The sequence below is a fragment of the Dromiciops gliroides genome, chromosome 1 (assembly GCF_019393635.1).
Source record: "Dromiciops gliroides isolate mDroGli1 chromosome 1, mDroGli1.pri, whole genome shotgun sequence".
NCBI classification, from domain to species: domain Eukaryota; kingdom Metazoa; phylum Chordata; class Mammalia; order Microbiotheria; family Microbiotheriidae; genus Dromiciops; species Dromiciops gliroides.
Genome location: NC_057861.1, coordinates 241571011 through 241589212, shown reverse-complemented (window position 1 = coordinate 241589212; position 18202 = coordinate 241571011). Strand labels below are relative to the sequence as shown.

The 18202-nt window shown below is 39.1% G+C and overlaps 1 protein-coding gene across 1 annotated transcript in view; it reads right to left on the bottom strand.

Annotated features, from left to right (window-relative positions):
- Positions 1-475: 475 nt before the first annotated feature.
- The window catches only part of TAF4B (TATA-box binding protein associated factor 4b), a 204762-nt gene continuing 187035 nt past the window's right edge, over positions 476-18202 (bottom strand). The window contains exon 15 of the mRNA XM_043975081.1: positions 476-2366. Within this exon, the coding sequence (XP_043831016.1) occupies positions 2199-2366 (168 nt within the window). The 3' untranslated portion in view covers positions 476-2198. The remainder of the gene's footprint in view (positions 2367-18202) is intronic.

The following is an 18202-nucleotide window of genomic DNA, read 5'->3' as shown; positions in this document are numbered from 1 at the left end:
TTCAATCTATTTACCCTATAGTTCAATATTTAATACCTCAGTGATCATTACTGAGATATTAAAAAAGATTTGAAATTAGTGTTAACTAGTTCTTGTAGTCAAGTAGCATTCAAACTCCAATTGCCTTTAAAATGCGTTATATTTCCCACATATAGACCAAAACTGTAGTTCCGGGAACCCAATAGCCAAATTCTGAACTCGGGGCAACTGCTGAGATAGACAACTGAGCATGTGATTATTACTGGATATTCATACCCACAAATCCAAGAAGCCATTAAGTTCCATGTTGACAGTTAACTGCCAATTCCACTGGTCTACAAATATTAATGATTGACTAAAAGTTGCCATGTTATTCTTTATAATAAAATAATTCTTTTAATGAAGTATTTAAAATAATTTTAAACATCTGATCAATAAGATACAATACACAAATATGGGAAAATGCTACACTTTACAAAAAAAGTAAAGCCAAGCATTTAATTATACAAAACAACTTCAGATGTGGTCAGTCAGTATCTTGCAAATATAGGTTTGTTTGTTTTTTTCCCCTCAAAGTACTGCCTTTTTACATATGTTTATATACATAATTTACAGCATTTCTTTACTAACTTGCTGAAACAAACAAACAAAAAAAATGTGGCCAATTTGCAACTCACTACAATGCAGTACATGGCTGCAATAGTCCCAATGGGGAGAAATGGGATTAAAAAGTAACACAGCTTTGAGCTTTATTTTTGGAATTATTTTTCTAGGAGTCCCTGGCATTTCACATTTTAAACATTCTGAGGAAGCTCATTTTCTCTCCCTCATGTGACTCTAATCAGTCATAATTATTACTTTCCTATGAGTGTGTGCCAGCCACATTCAGTTGTGGTGAACCAGGAAGATGAAATTCCAGTACAAAAAAACCAGAGTTTTACTTGGCAAAGCAGGAACAGGTTCCATGGCTATTCAAACACATGCCAATTGCTAAGCAAAGACCCTTCCGAAGTGTGGCCACACTGTTGGAATCCCGGAATCATCCTTCAAGTATATGGAAATCAGTCAAAATTAGGTCCTCTTGTTCATTTGTTTCTTCTTCAAAACTCAGTCATTGCCAAAGAAGCCTTCCGATGCAATTAGAGGCTTTAAATTCAGGAGAATGAAGATGACACGGGAGAGAGAATGATTTACAAGAACCTCTCTCTCTTAGGGTAAAAGAAACCAACCTTCTTCTGGACAGTGGATACTGTGGAAGTGCTGGCTATATTTTCTTTTCTATGTAGGTTACATGTGTATTTTTTCCCTTTTCCTCCAGAAGAACACATGCAGGTTACTTTGGAGTCTCAGTATTTCCCTTTGGGCGCACACAGTACATTTTCTGTTTTATTACCCTATTTTCATTTCCCTTCTTTCTGTTTGAACTCAGTGCCCCTGCCATTCCTAATAATGCCCCCTGTGTTTTTCCTTTCCCAATGAGGTATTTTAGCAGCTTCCATTTCAAGGTTTCCTTGACAAGGATGTCCCCTCACCTCGAAAACACAGCAGTGGTGGTGTGAGGCGGAGAACAGTGACCTCGGGCATAAACAATCCCCATTTGTCTCTGTTTTGACATCTCTGGGAGACAAGAGATCCAAGTCATTGGTGGTTTGCTTGCTGCCACCTTTAAGTTGTAGGACACAGCTTCTAATTCTAGCTCAGCACTACTAAGGCCAACTCAAGGAACTCTGAACCTTACTTGAGCCAGGTATGTTGACCATTAACATAGCGACCCCAAACTGCTCATGTTTAAATATATTTTTCGTGCTAAGCATCATCACGATATATCCCTTTCCTTCTTTCCACCACCTCCAAATTAAATATGGATTAGGGAAAGGCACTACACGTAGAACAAACTTGGTTTGTGCTAATGAAGCAAGTAGCAGCAGACAGGTTCTTGACTTGCAGGTAAGAGTTAAACAAATAGGTAGGTAGGTGCCTATTTCTGTGCTCACCTACAACTCACCAAGTGAACAGAAAACAATGCTGAACTCTATTTATTAAAAACTCTACAGGTGCTTAGGGAGGTATTTAATAAAAGCACAAAAGTAAACAAAGGTTATCCTCAATTGTGATTATCTTCCAGAAATGGCCATTAATGTCATCAGGACAGGGCTGCAATGCTTTCGGCATCCTCTTTGGCAGTACGTAGCAAGGGTCTGGATGGAAAGGTGGAGTTGTCACTTCAGAAGAGCATGGTACAGGGCTCGAGAGTATTTCATCCCCTTTTCTTGTTCCATATAGAATATCAAATCCCTGAGGCAGACTCGAGTAATTCTTGGGCGAAATAATTGTTTGGTGACAGTCAGGCTGGATGACCCTGAGGCAAGGGCATTTCCATTTAAACCCTAGAGAGGATAAAATCAAGAAAGAAAAGGAGTTAAAAAAGAATATTCTTTATCACAGTTCAACAGTATTTATGCTAACCACACAAAGGGAGTACTTAATAAATCCATGTTGAAGGAACTCAAGGTTACAGGTGAATCACAAAAATGACTTAATAAATGTCTGTTGACAAAAATGGAGAAACCCAAAACCCTATATTCAGTCTCGACCTGTAAAACTAAATGTCATTTCCATTTGATGTTTAAAATTTTTAAAATAAAACAATACTGATTGTGCTATACTATTTAGGTGACCCTGGCCAAGTCACTTCACCTCTGTGGGTGTTGGTTTCTTCATCTGTAAAATGAAGTGGTTGAACTAGATCATCTCTAGTTGTATAATCTATAAGTAGGTTACTATAAAATGAAAAAAGTCCTTAAAATCATGGCTCCACCTCCACTATCTTGCCGTTGTTTAAAATGAAGTCACATACTTCCTTCTCTCTAACCCTTGCCCAACAAAACCTCTGCTTTGAAATCTCAGCATTTGCTGCACCACACAGTCGGGGGTGGGGGGAAAGGGAGAGAAGAGAAAGATTGTAAAGGTATTGTTAATAAAAAAATTAAAATTTTTAGAGATTATAAAAATAATCTATAGACATTTTAAAAAATATATTATCTGAAGAGCAAAAAAGGTGTGCCAAAGAGCCCTAGGAGTATATAAAAGCAATTCATGAGAGTTAAGGATGCCACCATCTTTGTAGTCATTCAAATTTGATAACCTGGTATCAGTCTCCCTTCTCTCACTCCACATATGCATGTCCAACTGCCTTCAGACATAATGAACTGGATGTGGAGCAAGCATCTTCAACTCAATATGCCTAAAATGGAACTCATTCTCTTTCCCCCTAAACTCTATCCCACTCCTCCCTTCCCTATCACTGCAGAAGGCAATGTCATCCTCCCAGTCCTTCAGGCTCACAACCTAGGGATCATCCTGGATTCCTCACTATTTTTCATCCGCCATAGCCAATCTGTGGCCAAGTCCTATTGATTTCACCTTGGCAACATTTCTCGAATGCGCCCCCTTTTCTCTCTGACATCACCCCACAAGTCACCTTAGGTTTAGACTACTGCAATGCCCTGCTGGTATTGCTGGGTCTGCTTGCCTGGAGTCTCTCTCTTACTCCACTCAGTCACCAAAGGGATTTTCCTAAAGCATAGGTCCTATTTTATCAGCCCCCATACCTCCCACAATCAACTTTAATGGCTTCCTATGACTTCCAGGGTCTCTGCTTGGGATTAAAAGCCCTTCATAACCTAAACCTCTCCTCCCTTTCTTACTCACACCTTTAGTTCGGTGACGCTGGGCTCCTGGCTGTTTCCCAAATAGGACACTCATCTCTGATTCTGGGCATTTTCTTTTGGCCGTCCCCCATTTGGAGAGCCTAGAATGTTCTTCCTCATCTCTGCTTCCTGTCTTCCCCAGCTTCCTTTTAAGTCCCAAGGAAAATCCCATCTTAATTCTACTGCCTTCTCTTTTTTATTTCCTATTTATCTTCTATGTTGCTTGTTTGTTGTTTCTACCAATTCAATTAGACTCTGAGCTCCTCAAGAGCAGGGACTGTCTTTTGCCTCTTTTTGTGTCCCCAGTGCTTAGCACAGTGACTGGCACATAGTAAGTGTTTAATAAATGTTTATTGCCCATTATTAGTTGTATGGCCCATAGCAAGTCACTTAACTTCTCAATGTGTTGTTTTAAGCAACTTCTTAAGACTCATCTACCATATCACAGACTTCCAAATAGAAAAATCACACATAGTTCCCTGGGCACATTTGTATGATTATGTGGAGCCTACACACACACACACACACACTCACTCTGCTCTCTCTCTCTCTCTCTCTCTCTCTCTCTCTCTCTCTCTCTCTCTCTATATATATATATATATATATATACACACACATACACATTAAAAAAATTTAAACAAGTAGGACTGTGGAGGTCTCATAATGACTAGGTTACTTCAGTCAAATTTCTAGTTTTTTTCAGTCATTAAAAAACTATCAAATTATAAAAATACATTAAAAAAAAGCCTTCACAATATCCATGTTGACTTAATTATATGAACGTCCACTGAGTGTCTTGGGGGCACAATCTATTCAGACTTGGAATTGGGTTTTCTGGAGGGCTACCAATCAATTCTACTAATCATCATACTAAAATTTCTCAGTTCAGTTAAGATGGTTCATACATACACAGACTAAATTCTAAAAAATCCACAAAGGTTTGTAAGAGAAAAAAATAAGATGACTGCTGGCTGCACAACTGACTGGCTACTTATCTTGGAGCCAATCTATACTCTACAGCCAGTCTCTTCCCACCACTGCAGGGTCCTTGGTAATGAATGCAATTTGTACAAATACAAGTGCTCAGATTGTGTAACTTCAGCTAAGCGTGGCAGCGCAGCTCTGCTGAATCATTCTTCTCTGATGGCATCAATACCACTTGGAGGGGGTGAAACTTGAATGTCATCTTTACGATTATAAATTATTGCCCTAAAAGAACCCCCCAAAGACTTCTACAAAATGGTTCTATCATCTCAGTTCAGAGAAAGAGGATTAAAAATATACATTAGGTACAAAGTTAATAAAACTTGTCTCTGGTAGTGATCTCAATGTTTATTTGATGACAAGGCTTGCTGTGTACAGAGTTTCTAGCTTAAAATTTTCATTTAAAAAGTCATTTTTCTTGGCTAAACACTCGATATAATTGTTCTAATTATATTTCCAAATGTTTCCTACTCAGGAGCTTTCCTACTATCAGTCTCGTTGCATGTTATGGTTAAGAGCCCCAAATATGCCATCATTTGAAATGCTCAGTTTGCTAAATGGCTTGGAATAAATTTTACTTAGGCTGGGAAGGAGAAAGAGGAAAAAAAGAAAAGACAAAGAAGTGGGGGCAGAGTTTGGGGGAAGGAAGGGGGTGAGGGGATTGTGCCATAAAATGTCTCTGAACTGCTAGCCAGAAAGGATAAAGGGGGTCCAATCGTCTGGGTGAGACAAAAGGGTCACAGTTCAAGTTTGTCATATGACAACCCTGAAGGATCCAGGGAAAAAAGAGTTCTGCAGTGCAGCTGCCAGCACAGGGTTGAAAAGGAGGTCAGTCCAACAGGATGCAGCAGAAGGCCTGAGGCAATGTTATAAATGAAACAAACCCCAAGGGAGACTCAGAAACCCAACAGAAATGTCCTTTATAATTCAGAACTTTATAAAGGTGACAGCATTTTCTTTCCCACATAGGGATTAACTTAGAAAGCATCTTTTATCAACTTGGCTATAAATCTATAGTAGTGACCCCACCCCCATCCCTCCATAAATCGGGGATGGGGGTGGGGGAAGGAACCCTATCTCAAATTCTTATGTTCTTGTTGACCTTGACAGACTAAGGAACAGCAGAAAGAACCCTGAATCCTCAAAGTCAAAAAAAGACCTGGATTCAAATCCTGACACTTGCTAGCTATATAAAATTACCTAAGTCACAATCTCTCTGGGTTTCAATCTCCTTACCCCTAAAATAACGGATTTGGACAACACTGGAACCAAGGTCTCCTCCAGTTTTAATATTCTATAAATATATTATTTTGAGGTTTATTAATGTTTAACACACAATTCTTAATTATATATAGTAAGAGAATAGAAGAGGCATATTGACAACTGAAATAATAATAGCCAACATTTATATAGTGCTTACTAACTGAAACTTTGATTCTCACTATCACGTTCAACTTTCTCCCTAACACATTAGCAAATCACACTTTTCATTTTCAATATTCTTTACCTGTACCCCACCAATGACAATGGGTAGTGAAATACAGCTAAAGGACAAGTACATTCAAGAGAAGAAATAGGGGTTTGAGTAACCTTCGACCTCAATAATTTACTCCTACAAAGTGAGAACCCCCAAACTCCCTGTTGTTTCATTCTAAAAATTGAAGCCCTCGGGGTAATACTTTTTATCTTGAAAATAAATATTTCTCAGCATCTTAACACTTCACCGAGTGAAGAGAGACCAAATCAGTTGAAATAAGATAAGCTACTCTCCTCCCAGCATGCCATTTTCCTCACATATAAAGCAAGAAGGCTGGACTGGGTGATCTGAGGTCCTTTCCAGCTCTAAGAATCTATGAAACCTATGAACCCATAGGCTTCCAGGAAACTTACTCAAGTCTAAGTGTTAACATACTTCCCAAAATGCCAAATCAAATAAGGAACTCCAGATTAGTGCCTTATGTTATGTCACTAAACAAAGTCTCCATGCATACTTATTTTGTGTAAGGAACACAGAACAACTGTTTTACTTTAAAGGGAAAGGTGAATATAACCATTTACTGATTCCATCAGATAAATGTCAGCCTTTCCAAAAGAATGGGACTGGTTGGAGAACTCATGTAATGCTGAATACAAGGCTTCTGTAACCTGCAGGAAGAGAGGACAGAGACTGGAGCAAATTCTCAAATGAGCACTTCAGGCTGACGATCACCCTATTGAAGTCTCTCATTTCTAATTTTCCATCCTTCTAGGCTTTTGTACCAGAGCTTCACTATAGCTCTCTATATATGTCAATTAAGTGCTTTTACATATACTTTCACATTCATGCCTCAAAACCCACCTTCTGAGGTTAGTTATTATACCCACTTTACAGATGAGGACACAAAGAACAATCTGCCCAATATGACAAAACTAGTAAGTGGCAGAAGCAGGATAAATCCAGCTCTGATGACTTTCAAGACAGTGTTACTGTACTGCAGTTGCCTTTCTGCTATGTAACCTTCCAGCAATCACAAGCACGTTAACATGAATATATTTTTCTATATAAAGGACATTTTAATTTCTCCCCTAGAAAACCTTATGAAGTAAGCAGTTTGTAGGCCTCCCTCTGCCCCATCTTTTCCCAAATCCTCAATTTAGGTAGCATCCAAACATCCTTTCTATCACAGAGGACTAAGCCTTGGCCAGTGCCTTTGCTAACTCTACCTGATAGCAAAATTACCCTTTCCAGTATTCCTCCTTCTTGGGGCTTGCTGAGGAAACTGGCTGGCTAATCTGATAAACCAATTTGTAGTAAGGTATTAATGAGCATAATATGTTAAGAATCTTTCCTGCCCCTCCCAAGCTAACAGTTTCATTTTAATGAAGCCCTTTGATCTTCAGGCATGTGGCCAGTTTGGTTCATGAGCAAGATGGCAAAAAAGGCTTTTCTTAAGCCCTCTCAAATATATAGTTTAGGTGACTCCTTATTGTGCCTGCACAGAGCTAACATAGACCATGAATTCCTGTCTTTAAATCCATTAGCAAATAGCATCCGTCTATCCCTCACTCACTCTCTTTTCTTAAATCACTACATCTAAGAGAATACAGATGTCTAGGCTGGAATTGTAATGCATTCATGGCTAATCCAGGTTGTCACAAAAGTTAATAGCCAGAGAATTGAAAAGAGGCAAGACTAATTTAATGTTTTAACTTACTACTGACTGATTTTTAAGTTGACTTAAAATAATTTTTTTCCCTAAAGTTTCCAGTCCTACAGGCATATGCTAATTGCCATGGCTATACTTAAGAATAAAAGATTTCTTCTCTGTTTAAGGCTAATTTTTAGGAAAGGCTAAATTTTGGTTTTTGTTGGGGTGGGAGTTATGGCTCTGGGACAAAAATCAAATGGGCATTCTGAGTGTGGGCAGTGATGGCAGCTAAAAATGCCTTGAATATTTGCTGTAATGTAATCTACATGAAGACCTACATTTAAAAGACAAGGGTTCTGAGCCCGAAGGCCAGCACTGCAGAGAAACACATGCTTAACTTCGAGGAAGAGTGCCCTCTGCTGGTAAATCTGGGGAAGTTTTTCTAAACCAATTTACTCTTCAATTTAACAGTTGAGACAACAAGGGATGCTGGGTGGAGGGAGGTACGAGGGTGCATGGGCATGGGTTTTTAGAAAAAGAGTATGTCAACCATAAAAGAAAACACAGTTACCAATCTTCAAGCATTAGTAGACAGAGTGTTTTTCCCCACTTCTAGAAATTTTGTGACTCAAACATTTGTGCTGGAGAGACTTTTTGTTCTATTTTGTTTTTGAACTACGCTAAGGCAGGGTTCACCAATGTGGCAGTATTAAAGAGAGATGCACTGCATTCTAATGCCAGCAATGCCCAGTGAAGACAAAGGGGCCCTGAAGAGATGGCAGCACAAGTGGTCTAATTCCAATTAGCCAATTAAAGCCCTACCAGTTTGCCTGTTGAACTTGTTGACAGTCCTGCTTCAGAGGAGATAAAACAATCAATCTGTGTGCACAGTGCATTCTCCAATAACAATGATTGAGTGCAGGGCCTCATTATTGCAAAATGAATATTTTTGTCTTTTTATCCCCGGTGTGTAGCATAGAGAGGAACATATGTTGTTAGCACTTAATAAATGTCTGCTGAATGTAAGCGGACTGTAAAGGGCAATCAGTTATCTGAAGTGTCCATGATAAATGAAAGACAGTGATAGTGAGTTACCAGGAGAAATTAGGAGGGATGCATCAAGAATTTCACGGCACCTCAAAGGCCACCTCATCCAACTGTACTTAAGAGCCAAGAACTGGCCATCGAAAATCCATTTGAAGACTCCCAGAGAAGGTAAACCAGCCCAATTGTAGGTTAGTTGCAATTGTTAGGAAGGGTTTTTTAATATATAGTAAGGAACCTGCCTATGCAAGTTCAAGTCAGTGTACCTGGTTATAATCTGTGGGACCAAGCAGAACAAATCCCTGCTTCACATGATAATACTTGAAGAACACTATCATGTCCCCCACACCCAGTCTTAACTGCTATGTAGCAACAGTGAAAGAGAGCATTGAACCTGCAGTCAGGAAGAACTGACTCCAAACCCAACCTCAGACACTTAAGAGCTTCTAAATCTCCCCCAGCCTCAGTTTCCTCAGCTGTAAAACGGGGATATTCATATTACCTACCTCCCAAGATAGCTGTGAAGATTCAATGAGACATTTATAAAGTGCTGTATAAATGCTAGCGATTAGTATTAACATTCTTGGCTCATCCTTTAACTGATCCTACTAGGGCATGGTTTCCATAGTCCCCAGTGTCCCGATCACCTTCCTCTCAACATTACAGTTTCCTAGTGCTCTTCCCACCCTAACTCAACATAGTCCAAGTGTGCTACATGAGGACATGAGAGTCATGGGGAAAGAAAGCAAGAGAAATGGATGGCACTTCCTATGGAATTGTGCAGCACAAAGTCATAGTTTTAGACAAGGGTAATTTCAGGTTCCTTCCTCCAACTGGTCCAAAGACTAATTGATGCACAACCTCGAGACAACCACAGGACCCGGAGTGTTGGCTAACAAAAATTCCCAGCAAATCTACTTTTCCCATTACTCTTCTGAGGAGTGAGTGTAAGGCAGCCAGGCTCCTGTGTAACCTCTTACTCTGCTGTCCTCCCCCAAAGTCATACAAGGCCATAAATTCACAGCATTCTAATGGGGGAGGGGGGGGGGAGAGAGAGAGAGAGAGAGAGAGAGAGAGAGAGAGAGAGAGAGAGAGAGAGAGAGATAGAGAGGGTTTGAAACCGTTTGCTTCCTGATATATTTCTTGTTGTTCAGTCATTTTTTAGTCATGTTTGACTCTTTGTGACCTCATTTGGGGTCTTCCTGCCAAAGATACTAGAGTGATTTGCCATTTTCTTCTCCAGGTCATTTTACAGATAAGCAAACTGAAGCAAACAGGGTCAAGTGGATTGCCCAGGGTCACACGGTGTCTGAGGTCAGATTTGAACTCAGGAAGATGAGTCTTCCTAACTCCAAGCCAGGCATTCTACCCACTGCACCACTTAGCTGCCCCTTTAGGAGGTCTTAGGTACTATTATCCTCATTTTACAACTGAGGTAAGTGACATGCCTAGGTCCAGCACACTATCCACTGTGCCACCTAGATGCCTGAGACATTACTTGAATACTCATCTAGTCACTGCCTTAAGACCTGAGAGGCAATATGGCATAATGAATATGGAAGTGGACTTGGAGGAAGGAAGATCTAGGTTCAAATCTCACTTGTGACACTACTCACTGTGAGACCATAAAGTTATTTCACTTCCCTAGGTCTCATTTTCCCTATCTGCAAACCCAAAGGGCTGAACTCAATGATTTTTTTTTCTTTTTCTTTTTTAGTGAGGCAACTGGGGTTAAGTGACTTGCCTAGGGTCACACAGCTAGTAAGTGTTATGTGCCTGAGGCTGGATTTGAACTCAGGTACTCCTGACTCCAGAGCCAGCGCTCTATCCACTGCTCCACCTAGCTGCCCCAATGATTTCTTTCTTTTTCTTTTTTGCAGGGCAATGAGGGTTAAGTGACTTGCCCAGGGTCACACACCTAGTAAGTGTCAAATGTCTGAGGCTGGATTTGAACTCAGGCCCTCCTGAATCCAGGGCCGGTGCTTTATCCGCTGCGCTACATAGCTGCCCCTGAACTCAATGACTTCTAAAAGTGCCTTCTAGCTCTAAAGCTAGGATGTTATGATCTCTTTGTGACACCCTGACCTTTATTACACCTTGAAAAAAGTGTTAAATGTTCCAAAGAGCTTACAGTTAGAAAGAGGCAGTATGTACTTGCATGGAAAGAGCTGAGCTAGAGGCACATCACAGGTTAGGAGCCTCACTGACTCCAGGGCCCTCGAGGGCAGCAACTCCCTTCCACCTCCAAGTAGTCAACTTGGGACTAGACAAGGGCAGGAAATACTCCTACGATGGCGGTGCTGCTGCGCCTCCTACCTACCCACCCAGGCTTTACAAAAGGTAAAAGCTTAGTCATCTAAAAGGCTCCATCAGAAGCCCAATTTGGCAGCTCCCTTGACTAATTAAAAAAAAAAAAAAAGCTTTCCCCTATTGTGGAAAAATGGCCCACTACAAATCCGGAGGATCTCCATTTCTATGGCTCCTTCTATATTCTACTCCGAAAAGCAGGGCAGCTTCCTATGGCTTAGTCAGGTTTAAGTCTATGTCAGGACTTTGCTATTTACCCCATGGTTATTTTCTTTAATCTTTTATGAAGAAGCTTACAAAGTCTTCTGAAAACTCAAGTAAATTATGTCCACAGGTCAATTTTATCTATTATTTTATTAAAACTTTTTCAAAGAACTGCAAGTTAGAGATTTTTCCCTTACAGAAACAGCTTTGGTTTTATCCTTGGGGGTTAGCTCTAGGTTTGAATTTGAAAAATAGCTACAATATCAGTATGTTCCTCATAAGTAAAGGAAGAGGGATACTATCATACTAGTAGGATAGTTGTTAGACACTGGATCATCCTAAAATCCTTGTATTTCCTGAGTGCTGAATGTGTCAACAAAGGTGGGGCAGGGGAGGGAAATAGTGGCCCAACAATTAGAATTGGAACAAGAGAAGGCTGGATTCAAATTCTTTCTACTGCCCACTACCACCTGCATGACCATAGCAAAATCAACTAAATATCCTATTCTTTGATTTCTTCTTCCGTAAAATGCAAAGAAATACTTGTACTATTGAAGCACAATGCCTGGCACATGGTTCAGTGCTTAATAAAACTGATTGGGAGACAGACACGTTATCAACTATAAAACATAAAATAAGAGTTGCTATTAATACTAATGAGATCAGAGGATTTAGAACTGGTAACAGTAAAAACATTTCTAATACCTAATCTATACTGGATGAGAGGAGCACAATTTGTACTGGCCAAAAAACTAGCATTCTATCACATAAAAGCTTTCCATCTCATCCACTGATCAAAGGCACTTAAAAATAGTCCGTAACTGGTGGATGTTAGGTGCCTTGATACTGGTGAGAGCATCCCTGGCCCTGCAGGGAATATCCCCTATTATATTGTAAGTATCCTAAGGGTAGGAACCATGCTGGGTTCATCTATTTTCATCAGGCAGCAGCTGGGTGGCACAGTGGATACAGTGCTGGACCTGGTGTTAAGAAGATCTGCTTTAAAATCTGGTCTCACAGGGCAGCTAGGAGGCACAGTGGATAAAGCACCAGCACTGGATTCAGGAGGACCTGAGTTCAAATCCAGCCTCAGACACTTGACAATTACTAGCTGTGTGACCCTGGGCAAGTCACTTAATCCTCATTGCCCCCCCCCCCCATCTGGTCTCAGACATTCACTGGCTTTATGACCTTGGGCAAGTCACAATCTCTATCTGAACTTCCTCATCTGAAAAATGAGGTTAATAATAACAGCACCTACTTCCTAGGGTTGTTGTGAGGATCAAATGACATTTCTGAAGCACTCTTCAAATCTTAAAGCACTGCAGAAATTCTAGTTGTTCATCACCACCATCACCCACATACCTTGTACAGAGTAGTCACAATTATTGAAAAAAACAAACAATAAAAACAGTATTCACGTTCTACAAAATGAAAGCCAGGCCGGGCTCTTTTCTCAATCTCATTAAAATAATTCTATGTGGGAAGCTAAACAGGTCAGATAAGTCCTAACATCCAGCTCCTTCCACTGTAGCCTGCCCACAGATGTGTGGCAATGTCCTTCCTTCATGATATGAAGTAGAAAGAACAATAGTCTTGAAAACCGATCTGAATTTAAGACCAAGCAAGCTCTTCTACTACCATTTATGTGACCCTGGTGCATTGGAAAGAGCTTGATATTTGAAATAAGAAGCTCTAAGTCCAATGCCCAGCTCACTGGCAAGTCATTTAACCTCTCCAGAAATTGTTTTCCCATTAGAATATAAGCTCCTGGGGGCAGCTAGGTGGTGCAGTGGATAAAGCACTGGCCCTGGATTCAGGAGTACCTGAGTTCAAATCCGGCCTCAGACACTTAACACTTGCTAGCTGTGTGACCCTGGGCAAGTCACTTAAACCCCATTGCCCTGCAAAAAAAAGAAAAAAAAGAATATAAGCTCCTTGGGCAGCTAGGTGATGCAGTGGATAGAGCACCAGCCCTGGAGTCAGGAGGACCTGAGTTCAAATTTGACCCTCAGACACTTAACACTTACTAGTTGTGTGACCCTGGGCAAGTCATTTAACCCCAATTGCCTCACCCCCCCTAAAAAAAAAACAGTATTTAAAAAAATAAAAAAGAATATAAGCTCCTTGAAGTCAGGGACGATCTTGCCTTCTCCTTATATTTGTATTTCCAGAGTTTAAACAGTGTTTGGCATAAAGTAAGTACTTAATAAAATCTTATGGACTGACTGAATCTTGGAGAAAATGATGGGGCTAGACTAGATTTCTTAGGTCCCATTCAAATCTAAAATCTTATAATTTTCTATAAGCCATTTAATAGCCATGAACTTCAGTTTTGTCAGATAAAAAATGGGGATACTTATAGTACCCTTACCATTTCACAGGAAGTTTTGAACAAAGTATTTTGTGAACTGTAAAATGCTATATGTGTGAGCTATTATACATGAGTTACTAATCTGCATTAAAAGAGGAAGTTTCTTGGCTCAGAGTTCCTTATTCCATTGAAATCATAGGCACATACCAACCCTCCCCACCCCAAAAAACCCCAATACCAAAGATTCTACCATTAACCAAGTATACCAAAGGACTGTGTACAAGACATAAGGATATTTTTATTCAACATTTTATTCAACTCTAATCCAGCAGACATTTATCAAATGTCCCGTATAAGCAAGACACAATGAGCAAACATAATTAATCTGTAAAATGAAAGTGGGGTAAGACCCTAGAAAATTCAATTTAACAGGCAGCCTGACCATCAAAATGCTGTGTCTCCTAGGAACTTCTCTGTTAATTTTATATGTAGTGGCATTTCAATTCTCAACCTAAAAATTTATTGAGTAAAGGTGACTGCCATCTTCATTTAGCAAAACAAAGTAGAAAAAATGCCACTTGTGTTTATGCTATACCCTAAAGCTGACAAAATTTCTTTTGCTATTTTAAGAAGCCCCAAATGAGGTCAATGAAGCACCTTGAGAACATTATCAATACGGTCATAATTTATCTGTAGAGTTAGTAAAGTACTTGAGACTGAAAATTACAAGGCTGAAGATTACAAGGTCATATACCGACAAAACCAAGGAATTACCATAAATGGTCAAGGATTTTTACCAGCAAAAGAAAACTAAAAACTGGGTAGGTCATTGTTTGATTACTGGACAAGTTACTTGAAAATCCAAATCAAGGATTCCAGATGTTTGTTTATTTTGGCTTTTTGTTTTATTTTGAAGAAACTCCAAGATAGTTATAATATCAGTTTAGCAACAAATTTTGAACTAAATCTGACATATACAAAGTCATGATAATGCCCAGCATACCGAATTCATACATTTAATAAATATTTGTTGAATACCCACTATGTGCAAAGTGCTACGTGGCTTTAACACTTAGATTTTTTCAAAGAGGTTAACATTTACCTTCTGGAACAATCCCATCCAATCAGCATGGGCTGCAAAATATGCTGAATATTATAATTAAATGGTAAGACAAGATCCACAGCAGCATTGTAGAATAAAGTCAGACTACCAACACTTGAGTCAGGGCTGCTACCAACAATAAAATGAGAGAGAGAGAAAAAAATCCAACACCTCACTAATTCTGCTGGCAGGGTGTCTGCATTAAATGGAGGACAAAATACCTGAGGTAACTGTGTGCAGAGCTGAGCAGTGTGGGTCACTGAGAGCAGGAAAGACAGAAGAAACAATAAAAAGATATTCTGAGGCAAAACTTCAAAACAATGCCTTCTAGGATGTATATCGTGAAGAAGAAAGAGAAGGGCCTGAACAAAGGTGTCATGAGGCCAGTGCAGCAGAATTACCAGTAACTGCTACATGTGTATGTAAAACAAAGGTCTTCAGGTATTTACAAAATGAAGGACCTGTCTTTTCTATCATATCGAAGTGGACAAAGCCACAAGCAAGGTCTACTACAAATGAAGTTTCCAAGGTCAAACTGCTGCAGCAAAAGGCAAACAGAAGTCAATAAACACCCAAAGTATTAAAATAGGAATGTTATACAAAAATAAAAAGTCAGTATACAATGTGAGGTGATGGGGAGAAAGGAATCATGCTGGCACCAGAGCACAAGGAACTGATTACTTCTTTTTTCATTTAGTCAGAAGGTTTCATGGAAGAAGTAGAATTTTCACATTTAGTAAAAAGAGAGCTTGACAACATAGTACAGCAAGAATGGGTCTGGCTAAATTAAGTGCTCTACCAATCAAATCAAATTACCAAGTTATTTTATAAAGCTAGACAAAATAAGAAGGGGTTCAGACTAAAGAGAATTTTTTTAAAAGTAGGAATGCCTTCAGATCACAAGCTATAAATCAATAAACTTACATTTACTAAATACCTACTATGGGTATTTAATATTGTGCTGGGGAACACAAAGACAAAAGTGAAACAGATACAACACTCAAGGTGCTTACATTCTATTGTGGGAGATAACATACACGCAATAGGTATATACCAAGCACTCACAAAGGATAAACAAGGTAATCTTTTGAGAAGATGGGAGGACCAGAAAAGGCCTGATGTGAAAAGATATTATGAAGGAAACCATCCAGGGATAACAAGATGCCAAGGTGAGGAAAGAAAGCACTGTGTGCATAGAAATGTGCAACACAAAGGCAAGGAAACAGGAGATGGAGTGTGTGGTGTGCACAACTACAAAAGTTCAGTGTGGCTGGAAACACTGGACAGGGTCAGGTTGTGAAGACTTTTTTTTTATTTTGATTTTATTTTTCTAGTTTTTTTTTTTTTTTGCAGGGCAATGGGGCTTAAGTGACTTGCCCAAGGTCACACAGCTAGTAAGTGTCAAGTGTCTGAGGCCGGATTTGAACTCAGGAACTCCTGAATCCAGGGCTGGTGCTTTATCCACTGCGCCACCTAGCCACCGCCCCGTGAAGACTTTTAAATGACAAACAGAGGAGTTTCATTTGAATGCAGAGGCAACAGGATGCCACTGGAGTTTACCGAGTAAGGAGTGACATGGTCAGACCTGCAATTTAGGAAAAATGTAGTAATCATCAAAACTATTTGGTACTGGTTAAAAAACAGAGAAAGAGATCAGATAAGAACCCGAAATGACTGAACTCAGTAGTCCAATGTTTGAAAAACTCAAAAATAAGAAAACTATTTGGAAAAAAGGATCCCACTATTTTGCAAAAACTATTGGGGAAAGTACTTACCCTCCCCTCTCCAAAAAAAAAAAAAGTTTAGATCACCATCTTATACCATATACCACAATTGTTTCAACATAGATATATAACATCATTTTTTATAAGGTAGGAAATGGAAGGAAGTTCTTTTCACAACTATGGCTAGAAGCATTCTTACCCAAGAAAGGTTTAGAAGAGATCACAAAGTGTAAATGGGTAAAATAAAATAAAAATTATTACAAGAACAAAAACAGTACAAAAACAATGCATCTAGGATAAAAAGGAAACTTGTCTGCCATGGCGAAAATTTACATCATCTATCTCTGATAATAATCTGATACCTAAGATATATAGGGAATTAACACAAATATGTAAGACCAAGAGCCATTCCTCAATAGAGAAGCAATCAAAAGGTATGAACAAACATTTCTCAAAAGAACTGCCAACTATTAATAATCATATAAAAGATTGCTCCAAATCACTAAGAAAAACTGCTTATTAAGCCACTCTCAAGCTTCACCTCATATTCTGCAAGTTGGCAAAGGTAATACAAATGGGAAGCTGATGTTGGAAGGTACTGTAAGGAGACAAAGTAATAATATATTGTTAGTGTATCTACGATTTGGTCTGATCATTCTATGGAAAATAATTTGGAATTATATAGGAAAATGACTAAAATATCCATACCCTTTGACCCAGAGACAGTGATGTTTTATATCATCTTTGTAATATGTAGGCAAATATGGTTAGCTTCCATCTATTAGCCATTTCATGATTTAAGTGAGAAAATAATAATTTTTTCTGATTTAAAGATATTAGCTCAATTGTGTACAAATTATAAAAGGTACTTGGCTCAATATGTTGAACTACTACCCAAAGGAACAGAAGCTTCAAATAGTTGAGTCTATTTACATGTCAAGATCTGGGCTCAACTGACATTTACCAGGGAACTGGAGTTAAAACTTGTAATTCCACCTCTAATTGACCTTGACAGGTATCCATTACAAAGATTGCACTAAACACCGCTGTCTCCTGTGTTACCCAAGTCCAGATGGGCTACATGGAGGGAATGTCTGAACCTGACAAGCACAGAAAACATAGCTGAGTAAGGATCTGACACTGATTATGAAGCACACATACACAGTTCAACCTGTTCAAAAAAACTGCTTGGTTTGACATAATTAACAGGGGAAATCCTTAAATGTGACTTATATTGACATAGCGCTTCACATATGGAGTATATAAAGTACAGTTAAAATATATTTACTATGATGTGACTACAGGCTAAAAATGAATTCCCTTACTTATTCTAGCCAATGTTATTTGTCTAGAAAGATTACAAATTCCAAGAAGTTTTGTCAACCTTTAAAGCAAATTCTACCTTAAAACATTTTTGTTTATGTCCTTATGGTGGTTGGTGTATGGGAACCAGGAAGACAATGAGAAAAACTGTACTGCCGCCTGCAAGGGAATTAGAAAGAAGGTCTTGAGGTCTTACTTTAAAACCATCACAATTCATTTCCCATATCAAAGGATATGAACAAAAATTTTTCAGAGGAAGAAATTAAATCTATCACAGCAGCATGAAAAAAAATGTTCCAAACCACCAATAACTAGAGAAATCCATGCAAACTAAAATAACTCAGGTTCAAAATCACACTCATCAGATTGGTAGCATTGAGCGA